Below are 21634 nucleotides of genomic sequence, written 5' to 3' on the forward strand. Positions count from 1 at the left end.
ATACAAAAAATCTCATATTCTGATAAAATTTCTACTGATTCAATGTATTTTACTAAAAGGATGATGTTTCATTGGACTGATAATTATAGATTTAGGATTACAGACCAGTTGCTTCAGTAATATTGTTCAGAGTGTGCCCTGTTGGCCGCGTATGCATTCTAAAATTATCATTCAAAAACCATTTCACTATTTCAATTCACTGTGACCTTGACCTTTGACCTAGTGACCTCAAAATCAATAGGGGTCATCTGCTAGTCATGATCAATGTACCTATGAAGTTTCATGATCCTAGGCACAAGCGTTCTTGAGTTATCGTCTGACAACCACCTGGTGGACGGACAGACCGACCGACCGACCGACATGAGCAAAGCAATATACCCCCTCTTCTTCGAAGGGGGGCATAATTATTCCGCAGACGCTGTTCATTATTATTGTTGTAAACCCAAACTTTCGAGCACACATGCATGCCCAAACAAAGCTTTTACATAAACATAAATATGATTGGTTTATTCTATTTTAAACAGCCAATCAAATTTGCCGATAGTAAAAATACGGCTCCGATAAAACGCGTGCGAATATAAATTTTGATTTTTGTCGTCGACAGTTTCATTTTTCACGCGGGACTTAAACACTGTCGGCGGAATTTATGAAAGTAAAATTGCCGATAGATACTTTTATTTTTATTTAATTTTGACATAAAATACGGTCGGCGCTCCCGTAAATCAATTTATTAAAAAATGTTGGCCTAATTAAATTTTGAGTGTACACTTCACAATATTAATTCAGCTTTGAGTGTACACTTTACCACAATAATTCAGGTTTGAGTGTACACTTTACCACAGTAATTCAGTTTAGAGTGAACACTGTAACACATTAATTCAGGTTTGAGTGTACACTTTACCAAATTAATTCAGGTTTGAGTGCAAACTTTACCACATTAATTCAGTTTTGAGTATACACTTTACCACAATAATTCAGTTTTGAGCAAACACCTAACCACATTTATTCTGGTCAAAGCAAACACTTTACCACAAGTATTCAGGTTTGATTGTACATATTCCTCAATAATTCCTTTAAGCATTCAAGCATTCATTTAACTCATTCCTGAACATCCCCTTACAAATTCACATTTAAACATACATATAATCCCTACCCTGCACTGTAACTTATCATATTGAAAGACTAATGATATATATACGTTTCAAAGTCCCTTTCATACCTCTGCGAGTCGTTTAGCTGTCGAGATGGAGGTGGACTTCTGAGCCCCATACTCCTCCAGTTTCCTGGACATACTTCTCTTCTCTGAGATCAGCTCAAACAGCTCCGAGTCGGGCATGTTGGCAGCCTATAAAGCAGACAAATATGGAAAATTTCATCACTACTTCAACTGAATTCTATATTCTGTATTCCTTCAGTTTCATGAACTCTTCTCTTAAGATAAAAATAGTTTTGAGTTTTGCAATCAAGACAGAAATGATTTTTTTATACTATCACATGCAAATATTCAATTTTTCTTCAAAACTTCTTTCAATCTGATCATAAAATGTACAGTATGATTTTAAAACCGATACAAAAACACAAAAACAAGGGACAAAATTGTCACAAAACCAGGTTTTCAATTTGAAAAAAAAAAGTCTGATAAAGGGAGACAACTCAAAATGTGCATTGTTACCGATTGTTCATATTTACCTCCCTTGTTTCAAAATCAATCTATTTTTAGTCTAGGCGACGTTGACGTTGGAGATATTGACATAATTCTTTCGCACGACACACTTTCCAATGATGGTGAACAAATGTGCCAAATGATTTTAAAATCCCACAATGAATAACATAGTTATGGCCTGGACAAGCTCATTTATGGCCATTTTTGACCTTTGAACTCAAAGAGTGACCTTGACCCTGGAGATATTGACGTATTTCTTTCGCGTGACACAACGTCTGGTGAACAAATGTGCCAAATGATTCAAATAACTCACAATAAACGACAAAGAAATGGTCCGGACAAGCTTGTTCCGCCAGCTGACATTCGCCAATCTAATAACCAGTTTTTTCCTTCGGAAAACCTGGTTAAAAACACACCCACAAAAGCTGCATTGACCAATGCTGCAACACAATAGTGAGCTATCATCAAGTCTGCCTAACAAGAGGGCCAAAAGCCTTTGGTCATTCACCTGAGACTCCAAGACACTGAACTGTTGAGTTGCTAGTTTAATACTCTGCTGAGACATAATTAAACAATATGTTCTCAGATTTGGGGAAAGGGCCTGGCTTTCAATTTTATGGGAAAATCATCGATAAACTGAGAAAGGGGAAACAATTTCCAATAGTAAGCTTGAAATTGGGGAAAATTGCTTCATTTTAAAGAAATTCTCTTTTGAGAGGGGGCCTTTGTAAGGCCCTTGCTAAAGAAGGAAAAAAGCCCTGGTTCTTAGCAAAATTATGTTTAAAAAAATATCTAAGCCAATTTCATGATTGGGATATGACTTCTAGAGTATCCAAAAGATTTCAAGGTGGACATATCAGGATAACTGCTCAACACCTAGTGGACAACAAACTGGAACCATTTTTTTTAACTCAGCCTAGATATCAAGAGAACAAATTTTCTGAGCAGGCTACAGGCAAACTATGCGACTTCTAGAGTGTTTACAAGCTTGATCTTACACTTGACCGAGTAACCTAGTTTTTGACCCTACATGACTCAGTTTCAAACTGAGCCATGACATCATTCTGGCAATTCTGAACCATTTGCAATTCGGCAACGAATTTGGCCTCAAAATTAAGAAAACGAACAACGCAAAAGGAACAAAAGGTGGATATTTTTTAAAACCCACATTCAGCACTAACACTGCTTACCAACAAGAGCTGTCTCCATCGGAAAACATATGCCCCCGAAAAACGCTTTTTTGAAACCTAAATGCAGATTTTGAAACCTAAACGCAGACCCTAAGTTCAAGGTCAAGGGGTTCAAAATTTGTGTGTGTATGGAAAGTCCTTGTCCATATACACATGCATACCAAATATGAAGGTTGCATCTGAAGTGAAATATAAGTAATGAGCATTTTTCGAAACCTAAACGCAAAGTGTGACAGACAGACAGTGTGATCACTATATGCCCTCCTTCGGAGGCATAAAAAGTACTATATCAAAGTACATCAGAACTCTTGCCATCTCTCACCTTACTGAAGAGCACATCAAGCCAATAGTCCGCGATCTTGGCCACCGCGCTGTAACATTCCTCCAGGGTCTTGCCTTTCAAGAAGGCCTCAAACACGGACGACTGGAAGATCTTGATCAGCTCCAACTCACCATTCCTCTTCACTTCAAAGCCCTGGTGGTATTAAATGAGCCGCATTCTGAGAAAACTAGGCTTAATGCATGTGCATAAAGTGTCGTCCCAGATTAGCCTGTGCAGTCCGCACAGGCTAATCAGGGACGACACTTTCCGCTTTTATATTTTCAGTTTAAAGGAAGTCCCTCCTTACCGAAAATCATGTTTAGGCGAAAAGTGTTGTCCCTGATTAGCCTGTGCAGACTGCACAGGCTAATCTGGGACAACACTTTACGCACATGCATTATGCTCAATTTTCTTAGAACACGACTCATATCTATATAATTGATGGTTAAAATATATGTTATTTTCCAGAATGAACCACATACAACTCAATATTTGAGCAGTAGTAAACTTTACCAGTGTTATTTTTCCACTTAAATTTGGATCCGTTAATAAAGGGGACCCATTCCCAATTGAAAAACCTATATATTTTTCCGTAATGGGACCTAAAAAATCCCAATTGAAGGTTTCCAAAAAAGAATATATTTTTTAAATAAGTCTAAGCATGTAATTAATCTCCAAATCCAGCTCTATAAGTTGAACCTTAAAAAAATACATTATTGAAATCACTGTTATTATAAATTTCAAAGTACTTGTAAGCGTATAATCAACATCATTAATTTCCCAATTTTAGTCAAAAGGATGCCATGACACTGCCCCATTCCCAAAATGGTGAAATAAAACACTGCTTACAATATATGAACCAAGTTCAGTGAAATTGGGTCTTACGCCTCATCGGCATATGGTCACTCAAGGTATTTTGGTCTCATTAGTGGACCAAAGGTTACGTGCATGCCAGTTTACAGATACACTGACATAAGACCCATTTTAGCACGACATGACTCATAAGTGATAAAAACATATATACATATATAAAGACATTGCCACAGGACTGAGATCAATCTTCAGCTCAATCTTACCCAGTTTTGTTGACATTTGTTCACTTGTTTTCCTGTGATGAGCATGCAGGGGATTTATTCAGCGTCTTTTTTTATTGCATATATCAGTTACTCAATAAATCCACTAAACTACGCATACAACTTCTACTAAAATTATTCATTCATTACCTTATTTCAAAAACCATGGGCCACAATAATATTTAAACAGCAATAGAAGGCTACTGTTACTTGGGTTCAGCCTGATGGCCATACAACTGTGAATAAATTATTCCCTAACATTAATTAATTCTTATTCTTAAGGTATGGGCCAAAATAACAATTAAACAGAATAACTAACCCCTCCTGTACCTTCAATTCCGCCAGAGATCCATCAAAATTGAAGACGGCGTATCTTTTCTTCAGTTTTTTCCCTTCCTCCTTTGACGCGGGCAGGATCATAGCAAGGTAGGGGCCGTCCACCTCAAAGAAGATGGAGTTCTCACTGCGGACCTTGTACTCCATTGTCTCTGGGTCAACTAGCTCCTGGTATTGGTCATTCGTGAAGAAATCCTGCGGGGGAAAAAAAAGAGAAGTGAAGGATATTTGGTGGTTAAGGAAGATCATCACTTTATTTTTTACAAGCACGAAATAATATCTACACAACAAACACATTTCTTCTTGTTTAATGCATTTGTACCAATTATTTACGTTTAAAAACGGTTAAATTGGTGACTTTCTTGAGCACGATAAATAAATGAAATAAAAATTATTCATTAATTTCACAGTGAAACATTAAACATTATAGATAATTTTTGTATAGATTATTGTCCCTAGTTGAAGAACTTTATTTGCCCTATAAACCACAGGAAAGCATAAAATAAATATCGATGGGTGAAACTTTTGCATATTTTTAATTATTCTGTATCTTTAAATTAACAGAAACATTGCCCTCATTCAAAATATCAAGCAGCTTATGTGGCAATATGTAGTTTGCATCTGTCAAAAGAAATGGACTCAGTATTATGAAGTTTGAGCATTGACTTCTTTGTGCACCCTTGATCTCTTGAGCTAAGAAGACAGGTCTAAAACAGTCTTGGACGTAACCCACTCCAAAATTCCAAGCCGGTAGCCCAATTGGTAGAGTGCTAGTTTTTGCGTCTGAACTTAATAACAAGTCCGAAATAGCTTCATATAGGCTTATACAAATTGCATGGGTTATTTCCCTTGAGTACTCATTGATTAGACACTTATTGAACAGTGTTGTAAGTCGATCTAGAGAGACGTTATAACAATTATTATTATACTGGGTGGAGAACTCGCTGCGATAAATTAATTTTAATGTCTTTTGTGCGTTATTTTGACGGTGCAACGCACAAACATCAACCTCAAAATGAGAATGTAGGAAGCAGCAAGACATATGAACAGTCAATGAAATGAAAATTCCAACCGTCATGGAAAAATAACCGGTCTTGGTTTCTTTTTGATGTCTCCAAGTATTGAAGAATTTGATTCTGAGCCTGCATTACTGACTGGCTGGTATGTGCATTTCACAGATAATGTGAAAAACATGCAATTAAATATCATGCACTAACTTAAAAGTATAGTTTTTATCAGATAAAGTTTATGTAAAGGAACAAATCCTGAAAGTAAATTGAAATGTGTATCATACTGCATTAAGGATGCTGGTACATTTGGCGGATCAGCTAAAAACCAGATGTGGCTTAGGCAATATAACTACTGCTACAAATGTCGTTTCAGATTAAGAAGACTCAGAAGTTGGGAAAAGAAAGTTGCCTTCTTGTTCTACTTCTTGTGCACATGTATTATTGCTAATTTGACATTGCATTAACTTTCTTCAGATATTTGTTTGGAAAATTGATGTTATGTTATAACGTGACATGTCAGACCTGGATGTCGGTGACTCAGACAATGACCATGATGGAATGGAGATGTCTGGAGACCTTGTGTTCATTTTCTTGTCAGTTATTAAATGTGAATAAAACAGAATCAAGTGTTTATTTGTTTATCTTTATTGTTTACTTTTTACTCGGACTAGTTAAAATTGATTCGGGCTAGTGAACATTCCAAGCTGGTAGCCCGACCGGGCTCGAGCCTCAAACAAATTAATGCCAAGACTACTTAAAACACATGGTGATTTTTTGACAATTTTAAAATGCCTGATTGCAAAACTTTTAGTTTATACAAGCTAAATCAAGCCAATTATAACTGTTGACCTTAAAACACGACCTAGAACTTTGAGCTAAGGACACATGTCTTACAGGCAACAAACAATATCAACATTCTATTCGTTTAAGTTATTTTACAACTGCCTAATGAATGATGACGATGCAGTCTGTCATCTGCCTTATCTCACCTTAAACCACCAAGAAAGACCTGCACCATTAATGCAGTCACATATTTTTCCAGTTACAAGCTGTTTCAACATTGAGACATTTCAGGCAATCATTTGAAATGAATTAACAATCTACATACAGTGTTCAACATTAAGAACATTTCAGGCAAGATCATTTAAAATGAATTAACAATCTACATATAGTGATATGACCTTTGATCTCTTAACTTGACCTTGACATTTTTCATCGAGACTGGTTTTGAACAAGACATGCCAACATACACAGACATCATGTGGTAATTTTTTTCATTATTGCAATATGAATGATGAAGCTACAGCTCTGGAAAGTGTTGGTGGCGGACACTCTGGCACAAGCAAGCCAACGCAAAATGCATATGTGACAGTTATATCTACCTATCAGATACAGCAAAAAGTCCCCACTTTTTAAATCTACCATATAAATTAAGTGGTGATTAAAGCATTTGCTCCCCTAGCTTTGATTCAAGTAGGGGATAATTGTCATTTACTGAATTGTAAAGTTAGTTCATTAAGTACTCATAAACAAGCTGACCCTGAAAAAGGGTGAGTAGTTTACCAGACGACTGTGATTTGACTCAAATACTGTTGAAAACTATCAAACAACGCTCAACCTACCTTCACCATAACATTGAGCATGGCCCCTGGATAGGAGATGGTGACTTTAGGCTTCTTAGGATTGGTTGTCTTGAGCACATAGTTCTCAGGGAATGTGGCAGGCAGGACACACCATATACCGTCTGTGTCAAGCTCTAGGGGGCGGCTGTAGGGGTAGAGAGTAAGAACAGCTTCAGTGCAGGTGGACAACAAAATCATATGTAGTGTTAATATCCCTATTCAGAGTACTTATATAACATATCATATCACAATCTATGTGCAACTGTGAGCAAAAAAAGACCCCTTTTTTGTCCTTTTTTTCAATTTTTTTACATGCTTTTTTACTTGATCTTTCAAATTGTAATTTTGTCTCACCATGTGTCAGTAAAACAAAAAGCCCAGCAATGAAAAACACGGAGTAATTATTGATCTATTTATACCCGATTTGCTCCACTATTTCCCTGGCCTTGGTGATGATGTTGGCACCAGTGAAGCATACAATCCCCGCCATCTCCATGCTGTACCAACGGGCACTGAAAAAACACAGAAAACTTTACAAATTTGCTAAATTATAAATACTGAGCCCTGTCGAGCAAAGTGGTCTAATATGCTAACAGAGTAGCTTCCGACCAGCCCGCGCAGTTGAAAAGTCTGGTCAAAAGCTACCATGTCCACTATAACATCAAGCAGGGTCTCATATGCGAACAGAGTAGCTCCCGACCAGACCATGCTGATGCCAAGCCTGGTGTGGAGCTTCACTGACCGCATTTGACATAAGACCCATTTTTGCATGATGCAGCTCAAGTACTGCACAATTTTGTAATGTGAAGCACACATGAGCGGAACACTATTTTATTTCGTCCCGTGGCTAATTCGTACGAAATAGAATTTCTTCATCCAGCACCACAAATGTAACAATGTTGCTTTCACACTTTCAAACAATATAATTTGATTCACCAACTTTTCTCATTATTTAATCTCAACATTTCTTAAATACTGTTATGCAACCACTATTGACCAAGTTTGAATTGTTTTAATTTACTTTTTATGTTTTAATAATTATAAATAACTCTGTACAAAATTCCCAAACAGATGGGTAGCAGACACAGCCTTTGAGAATGCAAACAACTTATACAAATGTTTGCCTATCCACTTTTATATGACCTTCGGGGACTGCTTACCCTTTCCTCATCACGTATCCGTAGAACGAGTTGAGGATGCACTTGTGAGCTAGCTGTAAGGAGTCATACAGCACCAACATACCATTTGCCTTCTTGATTTCAGACGCATCGCCCGAGTTCTGGGCTTCCGTGAGCTTTGTTTTCCAAACCTAACAACACAAACAAATGCTTTTTGCGTAAAATTGTTTTAACTGCATCTGAATGATCTGTCTGATTAAATGAACTATTTTACACACAATGAATCAATCACTTAAAAGCAAATTGGCTTTAAGAAAAGTTAAAGAACAGCATATTAAATCATTTTCTTTTTTTTACCAACATTGAAATGATCATGAAAGTGTATTTTGTACAAAATTGGATGGTATGAAGGGATATTTAATTCTGACTCATTATCTTAAAAGAAGGTTGTGTAAGAATGTAAGTAATACTTATATATGACAATATACTGTAAAAATACACAAGAGCTGTGTTTGTGCAACACAGTGCCCCTACTGCGCCCCTTTGAAGCCATATATTTGACTTTTCACCACTCAAAATGTGCAGCTCCATGAGATACAATTGCATGCCAAATATCAAGTTGCTATCTTCAATATTGCAAAAGTTATGACCAAGGTTAAAGTTTTAGGACAGAGAGACAGACACACACAATGACAGACAGGTACAATATACCCCCGATCATTCAATACCGGGGCATACAAAAACAAGAGCACCGCCTTGCAGGTGCAGACCGCTCGTTTATTTTTATTTTTAATGGTCTAGGGACCTATCTCAATTTCAATCACAAAGGAGGGATGGGTGTATAGTGTGGAGGTGTGGTCATTTATTACATTATCTTCCAAAAATGCAAAACAAAATAAAAAAATAAAAAATTTGGTGGGGGGGGGGATTTTTGGGCAGGAAGGTTGCCAAGAGATGTGTTTGTCAGAAACACAATGCCCCCTATTGCGCAGCTTTGAATTTATTTTTTTTTATTATACCTTTGACCTTGAAGGATGACCTTGACCTTGAACTTCCACCACTCAAAATGTGCAGCTTTATGAGAAGGCCGCTTTTGAATTATTTTTTTTTTCACCTTTGACCTTGAAGGATGACCTTGACCTTGAACTTCCACCACTCAAAATGTGCAGCTTCATGATAACGCCGCTTTGAAATTATTATTTTTTTGACCTTTGACCTTGAAGGATGACCTTGACCTTGAAGAATGACCTTGAACTTAAACTTCCACCACTCAAAATGTGCAGCTTCATGAAAACTGCTTTGATTTTTTTTGTGACCTTTGACCTTGAAGGATGACCTTGACCTTCCACCACTCAAAATGTGCAGCTTCATGAGAACGCCGCTTTGATTTTTTTAAATTTTATTTTCTACCTTGAAGGATGACCTTGAATTTCCACCACTCAAAATGTGCAGCTTCATGATAACGCTGCTTTGATTTTTTCTTAATTTTGTTTGACCTTTGACCTTGAAGAATGAACTTGACCTTGAAAGTTTACCTTGACCTTGGACCTACACCACTCAAAATGTGCAGCTTCATGACAACGCCGCTTTGATTAATTTTGTTGACCTTTGACCTTGAAGGATGACCTTGACATAGAAGAATGACCTTGACCTTGAACTTCCAACACTCAAAATGTGAAGCTTCATGTTAATGCCGCTTTGAAATTTTTTATTTGTTTTTTTTACCTTGAAGGATGACCTTGAACTTCCACCACTCAAAATGTGCAGCTTCATGAGAATGCCGCTTTTATTTTATTTTTTGACCTTGAAGGATGACCTTGACCTTGAACCACCACTCAAAATGTGCAGCTTCATGAGATACACATGCATGCTAAATATCAAGTTGCTATCTTCAATATTAAACTGAGGAGCTGCGCCATGAGCGCATGATACGCCCGTCGTTCGCCAATGAAGTAGTAAGGTAATAAATAACCCTTTGAATCATTTTTTTACTTCAGTTTATTTGTATTTGAATACATGGTTTATTTTATAAGTACATGAGCATGGAGCGCCGTCTCCTTGACATTCATACCATATCTTTTTTTGAGTATATGTATGCATTTCTTTAGAGGATATGGAGTTGAAGTAAACCTGTTATAGATATTTTGACCAATAATAAAAGAGAAATGTAGATGGGTAAGTGGTAGTGTACAATCGGAATAGAAAAAAATCTGTCAAAGGATATTTGACGTAGCGTACGACATTAACAGACGGACGGACGGACGGCTACGGTAGGACATTCAATGAAATCACGAAATTTTGACGAACAAAGTCCCATAACTCTGGAACGACAATTCAGAATTCCGTCAAAAACGAAAGGGGATCAGGGTTTATCAATATTAAGATTGTGTTGAAATTTGAAAAAAATCCATCGAAGGATATTTGAGCTACAGTAGGACATTCAATGAAATCACGAAATTTTGACGAACAAAGTCCCATAACTCTGGAACGACAATTCAGAATTCCGTCAAAAACGAAAGGGGATCAGGGTTTATCAATATTAAGATTGTGTTAAAATTTGAAGAAAATCTGTCAAAGGATATTTGACGTAGCGTACGACATTAACAGACGGACGGACGGACGGACAGACGGATGGACGGACAGACGGACGGACGGACGGACAGACGCGGGGTATACCATAATACGTCCCGTCATAGACGGGCGTATAAAAAGTTATGGCCAATGTTAAAGTTTTCGGACGGACAGACGCCATATATTTGACATTTGACCTTGAAGGATGACCTTCATCTTCACCTTTCACCACTCAAAATGTTCAGCTCCATGAAATACACATGCATGCCAAATATCAAGTTGCTATCTTCAATATTGAAAAAGTTATGGCCAATTTTAAAGTTTTCGGACGGACAGACACCATAAATTTGACATTTGACCTTGAAGGATGACCTTGACCTTTCACCACTCAAAATGTTCAGCTCCATGAGATACACATGCATGCCAAATATCAAGTTGCTATCTTAAAAAGTGAAAAAATTACAGACTGACTGACATACTGATGGACAGTTCAACTGCTATATGCCACACTACCGGGGGCATACCAATTATTTTTTTGGGGTGGGGGTGGGGGGTATAGTGTGAGGGTGTGGTGGTCATTTATTAGATGATCTTTAATTAAAAAAAAATAATGGGGGGTGGGTCAGGTTAGAGTTGTTTTGTCAAAGTATCAATCGAATCTAATCATAAATAAAGAAGATATGGCAATTTTAGCAAAATGTAATAATTTGACTTTGAGAGTCAAGGCCATTCAAAAGTCAAGGTAAAATTCAACTTGCCAGGTACAGTATCCTCATGATAGCATGAAAGTATTTGAAGTTTGAAAAGAATAGCCTTGATTCTTTAGAAGTAAAGTGAATCTAAACACAAAATGTAACCAAATATTCAGAGTTACTAAGTCAAAAAAGGGCCATAATTCCGTAAAAATGACAACCAGAGTTATGCAACTTGTCCGTTACTGTCCCCTTATGATAGTTTGCGAGTGATCCGAGTATGAAAGCAATATCTTTGATACTTTAGGGGTAAAGTGGACCAAAACACAAAACTTAACCAAATTTTCAAGTATAAAGGGCCTATAATTCCATCAAAATGCCAGTCAGAGTTACATAACTTTGCCTGCACTGTCCCCTTACGATAGTTAGTAAGTGTCGCAAGTATGAAAGCAATAGCTTTGATACTTCAGGAAAAAAGTGGACCTAAACACAAAACTTAACCAAATTTTCAATTTTCTAAGTATAAAAAGGGCACATACCGTAATGACTCTATGTTTTCGGACACTTAAAAATAATTAATTTTTTTTCGTGTCCAAAAACTTGGATATGAAAAATATTCACAAAATACAGGTATCCGAAAACTTAATTGTCTGCAAATAGCGTAAATTGTATCGACTACTGGTAATAGCACGGGCTTGTAAAATACCATGCCGTATTGTATAAATTTCGGTTATATATATATGTTTGCACTGCATTTTAAATAATTTTAAATGCTTAATTTATTTGACAGAAAGTTACTACAAGGTTGTACTTTGACCAACGAGTTCAAAGATGAGCATGTGATGTACCGATACTCGCTAGTATGAACCTGTAATTAACAAAATAAAAGTGCAAACTATGAATTCTTTGTTTGTTCATTTCCAATAGTTGTTGTCTAACACCTTCCTTTGTTAGTAAAACTTGCAATAGGGTGCATCACACTTTGAAGCGTTTCGTATTTGTCACAGTTATTTTACTGAGAAGGGGTACCAGTAGTACCATTGCGGAATATAAATGAACTGTTAATTGGCACTACCACTGGTAATTGTCATAACGCTTATGCTATCGGGCGAAACCAGTGTTTAATACCGGTTTATAAGGTTATTTACCCAATAACGCAAATGTAATGGTCCGTTGCCCTTATGCATGCACCTGCCATGTTTTATGATGTTAATCTGGTTGTAAAACCCCATGATCGAAGTGTCATTAGATATCGAAAAACAGGACCGAAATTTGGTAAAATAGCGCAGTAAAATATACTGCCCGAAAACTTAGAGACATTAATTATGTACAAAAACTCTTGTGTCCGAAAATTTAGAGTCACAAAAATAATTCTTTTTGCTAAAAAATGGGGTGTCCGAAAACTTAAAGAGTGTCCGACAACATCGAGTAATTACGGAAATTCTGTCAAAATGCCAGTCAGAGTTACATTACTTTGCCTGCACAGTCCTCTTATGATAGTTAGTAAGTGTTGCAAGTGTGAAAGCAATAGCTTTGATACTTAAGGAATAAAATGGACCTAAACACAAAACTTAACCAAAATTTTCAATTTTCTAAGTATAAAAAGGGCACATAATTCTGTCAAAATGCAAGCCAGAATTATCTAACTTTGCCTGCCCAGTCCCCTCATGATAGTTAATAAGTGTACCAAGTTGAATGCAATAGCATTGATACTTTATGAGTAAAGTGGACCTAAACGCAAAACCTAACCGGACGCCGACGGCAAGGTGATGACAATAGCTCATAATTTTTTTCAAAAAATAGATGAGCTAAAAATGGACCTTAACACAAAACTTTACCAAAATTTTCAATTTTCTAAGTATAAAAAGGGCACATAATTCTGTCAAAATGCAAGCAATAATTATCTAACTTTGCCTGCCCAGTCCCCTCATGATAGTAAGTTAGTGTACCAAATTTAAATGCAATAGCATTGATACTTTATGAGAAAAGTGTACCTAAACCCAAAACTTAACTGGACGCTGACGCAGACGCCAAGGTGATGACATTAACTCATATTTTTTCTTCAAAAAATAGATGAGCTAACAACAGTGAGGATTACAGCAATCCTAAAGCCTTAATTCCTATACTACTACCATGGTTTATTCTGCAACAAACAAAAGTCAACAAAACCAAATCCCAATAAAAACAAGATCTGTCACCATAGGATGACCTATGCCCCCTAAAAACGCTTTTTCAAAACCTAAACGCGGACCCTAAGTTCAATGTCAAGGGGGTCAAAATTTGTGTGTGTATTGAAAGGCCTTGTCCATTTACACATGCATACCAATATGAAGGTTACATCTGGAGCGACATAGAAGTTGAGCAATTTACGAAACCTAAACGCAAAGTGTGACGGACAGACAGACAGATTGACGGACAGAAATGCAATCACTATATGCCCACCTTCGGGGGCATAAAAAGATTGTTTTACAACGCCCATACCTTTGAGAGATCTTTGAACTCGTATCTCCTGTCCCTGAAGGCCCGCACGGTGTCCACGTAGAACGAGTTCTCTCTCTGACAGATCGTGGCCACCCTTTCCTCCATCTTGGTCACCTTGGTCTTCTTGTATGCCTTTCTGCAGTATTCTATCACAGACCGCAGTGAAATTTTAACAAATTTTCTTATATGAGTCCTTGGACTCGATAACTTGCAAATCTATGAGTCCCCGAAATGAGAGAATGAGTTCAAATATTAAACAATACTATTTTTTGAGAAATTTTAATGCATTTTTGGGACTCACATAATTCAAAAAATTGCATCCCCAGAGGTTTTTGTGAGTCGCGGACCCAGGACTCGCAGGTAAAAAAAATCACGGAGACCACAAAGATGTGTTTAGTGTACATTGCAAGAGTATACCTGCTAAAATTCATTTTAGCCTTCAAAGCATTAGTTGGTTCATATTGAAAATGCATGAAGTCTATTTTTTGTAACATGGTTTATTTTATGCTGCATTTTATAATCATAATCTTTTTACTGTAATACAGATTTGTGCTGCTTTTTGATATAAATTTTTACAAGTTTAGGCAGTAGATTTGCCACATCATAGTGAAGAACAAACACATACTTTTTGTAAGCAAAAATGGAAAGGTTGCTTGATGATCAATATCTGTAGTTATGTACGTTTTATGAATGAATACATTTTTCCCCAATTTATTCAAAGACCAATAGATGAAGTTGTTTATGTTGAGATGTGTTCATATAAGTAAGAAAGTACAACTTCTCATGTGAAGCATTTTCTTTTAATTGAGTCCCATTCTGAGAAAACGGGGCATAATGCATGTGCTTAAAGTGTTGTCCCAGATAAGGCCATCCTTAAAAATTCTTTTGTTTGGCATAACCCTACCAACCCACTAAAATCGGCCACACTGAATTTTTTTTGTCACTTAAAAAAAAAATTAATTTTTTGCTCGCCGAAAATTCTTTCCGCTAAATTTTGCCTTTCCGCTTTTTATCCTTTCCGGTTATTTGCATCATTTAATTGAATGCTCTTTCAAGGATATCTAGAATAGCAATGAACAAAACGCGTACCGGTATTTATTTGAGTCGCCTATTTATTTGACATATGCATATGCCATTAATTAGACTTTAAATACAATTAAACCGCCCCTGTTTTTCTCGTATCCCTTTTATTAAAATATGCTGCTGTCGTTCATGATAGTTTGGGAGTAAAAAACAAATTGATTAATTATCACCATTCAATTTAATTCGGAAATCAGCAGAGATGTGTAATATTATCGCCAAATGACTAATTATCACTCTTTAAATCAGATCGGAAAATATTCAGAAGAAAGTTGAAAAATTGGTCAACTTAGAAATATATTTATTGACGGGTAATGTTACGTTTTTGTTTCATTTGTTTATCGCTAGCGACCGGCCGCTATTTTGAAGGCAGACTGCGATATTAAGTGTGTATTCAAATTATACAACATCTGCGCATAAATGACCCAATATTATCCGATTGCTCCATCCTTTCTCATGTTTCATTCGACAATGTAATGTCATGTGAAAGCGAGCTCAATGTTGATTGGCCAGCTACCATGAAAAATATAATATGCGAATAAGCTTAAATCTTGTTAAATTTCATTGAAAACATCTGCCATTTTAATCCAGATTGTGTTATTTTTTAAACTATTTTTTTCTCTTTGTTTCCATGAACGTTTTGAAGCGCATATGGTAGCTGGCCAATCAACATTGAGTTCGCTATGGGGTAATATTGGGTACTTCATGCGCAGATAATGGAATACACAGTTGAAATTGTTGTCTGCCTGCAATATAATGGCCGATGGCAAGTCACATAAAAAATAAGCAAATGAAAATAAGCGTAACACTCAATAAATTATTTTTAAACTGATCACTTTACAACTTTCTACCGTTTATCGATCTGAATTAAAGGATGATAATTAAATAATTAGTTACATGTCGAAGATGTTACACCTTTCTGTTTTTGATCGAATTTAAAATGTTACAATCACTTTTTTGTTTTTTACTCACAAACTATGCTATTGTAAAGTAATATGTAAACCAAATAGTATATTAATTACGTATTTGCTAGGTTACTTGTTTTCATTTTCTGTAGTCAAACGATATGCACATTTTCATGTGCAAAATGCGTACAATTTTTTTAACTCTCGTTTTCAGATAAAGAATTTTTTGGCGATTATATTATATTTTCGATGTTCTTTATACAAAAAATAGACATACAAATACACGCGCGGTGATACGGACGGTGCAGAAAAATATTCACCAATTTCCTTTCATGAGGCAGAAGACTTGGAGCTTTATTTGATAATTACCTTTCAGTTTGGTATATGTCGGAGTTCAATTTCAGAAGAAAAAAAAATACTATTTTTTTTTAAATCCCTACCTACCTACCCACCCAAATTTACCTGGGTCGGTTTATGCCAAACAAACAATTTTTTATGGATGGCCTTAGCCTGTGCAGTCCGCACAGGCTAATCAGGGACGACACTTTACGCACATGCATCAAGCCCAGTTTTCTCAGACCGCGAGCCATATTACCTGCAAGTCGTTTCTTCTCAATCTCCGCCTGCTCCAGCTTGGTCAGCTGATGGAAGGCCCTGGGCTCCTTGCTGTATTCTGCTGGAGGGAACTTCTCATTCTCCAGTTGCTGTTGGATACGGTGGTACTCACTACGGGATGCGGGCACTAAACACCAATTGGGAATAGTAAATCTTAATTCTTTTCCACTCAACAGTAGAGTAAAACTGGCTACATGCAGCAGCAACCAGCATAAAAGAGCCTGCGTGTCACTATTTTATTAAGATTTTATGCTGTTTGCTACTCATCAGTATCTTAGGTTTGGAAATGAAGCCTTTAAAACATTAATCTTCAACAGATGTCTTTAGTTTAATGTAATTTTCAAAGGGGTACTAACGGTTCAAAATGCATATCTAAGTGGGTTAAATTGCATTGGGAACTGGATGGGAATAAAGTGAAAATTCAATGGATATAGGAACAAAATTCCAGACATCGAGAAAGTTGACATAAAGTTACATTTACTTCATAAAAAGTATTGCCAACAGGTTTGGGGGGCAAGCTAAGCAATATGGACAAATGAATTTGGTGATTGAATTCTGATTGCTAGAAAAGCGTTTATAATGTAACAAAAGCTTTGTCTTAAACCAGACAAATAACTGCTCCGACACCTCTTTCCACTAGTTCAGCTACGTTCTAGTGCAAATCAATCATGAATTTTGATAAATTCTGGGTCATGCACATTTTCACCTAATGGTGATGGCTTTATTTTAATCAGTTAAGAAATCTAGAAGTAAATCCAACAGAGTGCAAGGATAAAAGCTAATTTTCCTTCTTGTTGCCCGAGTGGCTCCAATGCTTTATAGACTATAGAAACTGTAATTTTGTAGTTGCCAACCAAAATATCACACAATATATGATAAACATCAATCATTTAGTTGACTTGTAAGAATTTTGGAAAATAACGCAGATTTTGCAGTAGTTACCGTTCATGTCAGTGCAATCCGCTAACCAATCAGAAATCAATAAATAAAACACGAGCCAAATCAGTACAGAGTGCCAATTTACAAAATGCAGAGAAAGCTTAAACAATATTCGTTTTCAAGTAAAACGAATTTGCCCCCTCCCCCACCAAAAACAATTGCATGGGATTAAAATTGCTTTCATTATTGACCCTGAATGGTTACAATCCAGATTTCCATAATACTCCAGACAATTGACACCCCTGGTCATTAAACAATGGAGACTAAAATTAGAAGTTTATAAATAACTTGCCATTTTCGGAAAAAAAAATGCAATTTCAGGTCCATCAAGTTTACTGTACTGACATGTTAGTGAAATAGAAGATATTGACAGACAAAAATATTAAATATATAAATAAATCTTAGTTCAATACATCAATATCACTCAAGTTTGAATGTTCATAGGTGTACACATTTTCCAAATTGAAACTATAATGCTTAATTCATTTCCCGATATCCAGCTTTTAGCCCTATTTTTGCCTTTTCTTGAATGAATAACTATGTTTTAAAATGCGCTTTTGGAGTTTACTTTACCATGCCCTCTTCATAAAAACACTTCTAATTGGGGCCGGTGAGATGTCTGTTTGCCAGGTTATTTTATGTTCATCATCTTCTTATCCATATACACACTCAAACCACAATTTTTGCTGAAATATGCCTATGCAGTAGTAATATGTGGCTCTTGACACTAAAGTGTGCTTATTTTGAAGTCAACAAGGGCCAGGAGTCTATTATTTGTAAATGGATTGCAAAAGCATTTGACACGCATCATCCTAGTATGCATATATAAACTCGTACAGTTTCAATTAAATTGTTCCAAGTTATGGCTACGGACTTGTTCCAACCAGAAGGATGGACAATCCCAAAACAATATCCCTCCACATATGGTGGCAGGGCCCTCGTTTGGTCGTTTTTGGGGCTGATACTCTGCCCCATTTCCCCCTTAAAATTGTATACTTTTTCCCCCTATTTTAACGAAAAACTGATTAAATTTTTATTAATGTAAATTACATTTAAATATAGCAATTTTAAGTGTTGAATGGTTGGGAAATGATCTTCTTAATTCCCCTTTTTGCCCAAAATGACTCAAAATTCCCCCCTCTAAGGACCCCGGCTCCAATCCCCCAAAGTGTAGCAAGGGCCCTTGGTGGTGGATAACAATTAAAAAATGAGAATATGATTAAACCCTATTGTTTAAATGCACAGGATAATACAAGCCTTATGATTGGTTGAGAAGTTATCAACAAAAGTTGACAAATCTAAACAGAAGATCAGAAAACTCCAAAGTATGGTAATAGCAAGTGGAGAGCACCTGTCATTTTTTGCCCAATGTGCAGGACTTAAGCTACGTAAGCAACTGACCGAAAAGACGATATTATACATGTACATCAAATATTAAAGCACTGACCCTTCGGGTATAAAGAAATTTTCCTTTTGTTTAAATCTATTCTATTCTCTGATGATCTACACAAACAATGACTTCTTGCATATTATAAGTACTATACTGTACTTTAATTCATTGGCAGTGTTTAATAATAACAAGAGCTTGTCACAGTTGTCCCAAATCTCTGCCGAAACGTGTTGGCTTGTATGACAACATTTCTTTAAGAGAGTAGAATATTTGTAAAACATGGCAGCTGTGCCATCTATTTATATTTCAAGGATCAATTAGTTTTAAAGTGTTGGAATTTTGCTGTAGAGAATAAAATATATGGAAATGAAAGAAATGGAGGTAATCAAAAAAGAAGACTATAAACACTATTTACTATCCTTAAACTCATCTATTCATTTTACAGTGAATACTTCAGTGTTCAAATAAAAATATTATTGTAAAATTAGATAAAATATTTACTATTTAACTAAATATAATTTAAAATTATAAATAAGCTGTCACCATAGGATTACTTATGCCCCCTATAAACGCTTGATAAAAGTTATGAGCTTTTTTCGAAACCTAAACAGGGACCCTAACTTCAAGGTCACAGGGGTCAAAATTTGTGTGCGTATGGAAAGGCCTTGTCCATATTCACATGCATGCCAAATATGCAATTGCTATCTGAAGCGACATAGAAGTTATGAGCATTTTTCGAAACCTAAATGCAAAGTGTGACGGACAGTCCGATCACTATATGCCCTCCTTCGGGGGCATACAAATAAATAACTAATAAAAAGAGGCCGAAAGAGTTATGGTTATGTTCACTGCACTTCTCCCCTTGATTTAGAGTTATGTTCCGGACAAAGATTTACTTTGAAATTATATAAAAGGGGAGATAATTAAAAAACTAAGGTAGATAGAGTTATGGTTCTTTGTCACTGCACTTCTAGTTTCCATCTGTTTATATTTCAAGTTTCAAGTAAATCCTTTCAGTAGATTTAGAGATACGCTCCATACAAAAATTTACCTTGAAATTATATAAAAGGATAGATAATTCAAAAACTTAGGTAGATAGTTATGGTTCTTGGTCACTGCACTTCTAGTTGCCATCTGTTTATATTTCAAGTTTCAAGCAAATTCCTTCAGTAGATTTAGAGATATGCTCCGTACAAAAATTTACTTTGAAATTATATAAAAGGGGAGGTAATTTAAAATCTGAGGTAGATAGAGTTATGGTTCTTGGTCACTGCACTTCTCCTAGTTGCCATCTGTTTATATTTCAGGTAATCCCTTCAGTAGATTTAGAGTTATGCTCTGGACAAAAATTTACTTTGAAGGGGAGATAATTCAAAAACTAAGGTAGATAGTTATGGTTCTTGGTCACTGCACTTCTAGTTGCCACCTGTTTATATTCTCAGTTTAAAGTAAATCCATTTAACAGATTTGGAGTTATGCTCTGGGCTCTGGACAAAGTTTCGGACGGACGCACAGACAGACGGACGGGACCAATAACTATATCCCTCTGAATTTTTTTTCGGCAGACATAAAAACAGACAATGGTGTGAATGAATTTTTTACTTAGGCAAATTCTTCGGAATTCGAGTCCGAAGTGTTTGTATTGTGCCCGCAATACATGGCCTTTGAGAAAGGAAGGTTGGGAAAGGAGGGTGGAAACTGTTGATAATCATACATGGAGTAAATTGTTATTAGGCGATATTATCAAGCCCTCTTAATTACATGCAAATAAACTGCAGAAATTTATTTCAAAAATTGTCACTTGTTCATAAGCTAAAAATGTTTTTGCCTATGTAAACTGTCAGCTAGTGTACAATGTAACTTACTCCCCTTAGTGGTATACTATAGTATGAGGATTGTGAAACAAAGGGGGGGGTGTATGTGTACATTAACCTATTGACATCTTTGGTATGAGGATAAGGTGAATACTATTGTCTTTCATACATATGGTATTAAGTCTTAATTTTTTTTCACTATTGTTTGTTCAGTTTACACACGAAATCAATGAAAATTAATGTTGAAAATATAATAAAATATTTTGCAGTATTCAATCACGATAACTGAAGAGTAGTTTTTCATTTGAATTCAATTCCATAAGGTTTCCTTTTATAGTTTTTGAATTCCAAACTGCATGTCCAATTAACATTTCAACAATATCTTCACTAATGGCTCCTCCCCATAAGGATATGGAGTCCAGACTATAGAAATTTCTCCAACATCCAAGATTCTCTTACTGTACAAATCTGTTGGTAAATATGAATTGCTCATCAAAGCTGGCTGTGATCTGCTAAGAGATCACCAGTTCACAGTCACTTTGACGGACATTTCAGTTAATCTTCTTTGAAAAAGATTCATTCATTTTGAACTGATCCGAGGCATAGTTCATCACCATCAATTATAAATTCAAACATTAGCACTTTCTCTTAACATTTCCAGGGTCATCAAAACCTGGCCTAAATGTTTATATATCAAAACCAGTCCTGACTAATTCACTGAAAAGCGTATATTACAAATCCTTTATTGTCAGCCATTTTCCAAGTGACACATCTAGTGACCACTTGCTGAGCAGATCTGAAGTTTGCTCATCA

At 36.1% G+C, this 21634-nt stretch overlaps 2 protein-coding genes across 3 annotated transcripts in view; one reads left to right on the top strand and one right to left on the bottom strand.

The window, feature by feature from the left end:
- Positions 1 to 21634, bottom strand: part of LOC127860129 (DNA polymerase epsilon catalytic subunit A-like) — a 148825-nt gene that overhangs the window by 92843 nt on the left and 34348 nt on the right. The window contains exons 17-24 of the mRNA XM_052397979.1: positions 16659 to 16805; positions 14079 to 14224; positions 8377 to 8525; positions 7636 to 7728; positions 7217 to 7361; positions 4579 to 4779; positions 3176 to 3328; positions 1220 to 1345 (exon numbers count right to left, since the gene is read on the bottom strand). Of these exons, the coding sequence (XP_052253939.1) occupies positions 1220 to 1345; positions 3176 to 3328; positions 4579 to 4779; positions 7217 to 7361; positions 7636 to 7728; positions 8377 to 8525; positions 14079 to 14224; positions 16659 to 16805 (1160 nt within the window). The remainder of the gene's footprint in view (positions 1 to 1219; positions 1346 to 3175; positions 3329 to 4578; positions 4780 to 7216; positions 7362 to 7635; positions 7729 to 8376; positions 8526 to 14078; positions 14225 to 16658; positions 16806 to 21634) is intronic.
- LOC127860121 (uncharacterized) overlaps positions 1 to 21634 on the top strand; it is a 252862-nt gene that overhangs the window by 43184 nt on the left and 188044 nt on the right. The window lies entirely within an intron of this gene.

Source organism: Dreissena polymorpha, chromosome 15 (genome assembly GCF_020536995.1).
Source record: "Dreissena polymorpha isolate Duluth1 chromosome 15, UMN_Dpol_1.0, whole genome shotgun sequence".
Taxonomy (NCBI): Eukaryota; Metazoa; Mollusca; class Bivalvia; order Myida; family Dreissenidae; genus Dreissena; species Dreissena polymorpha.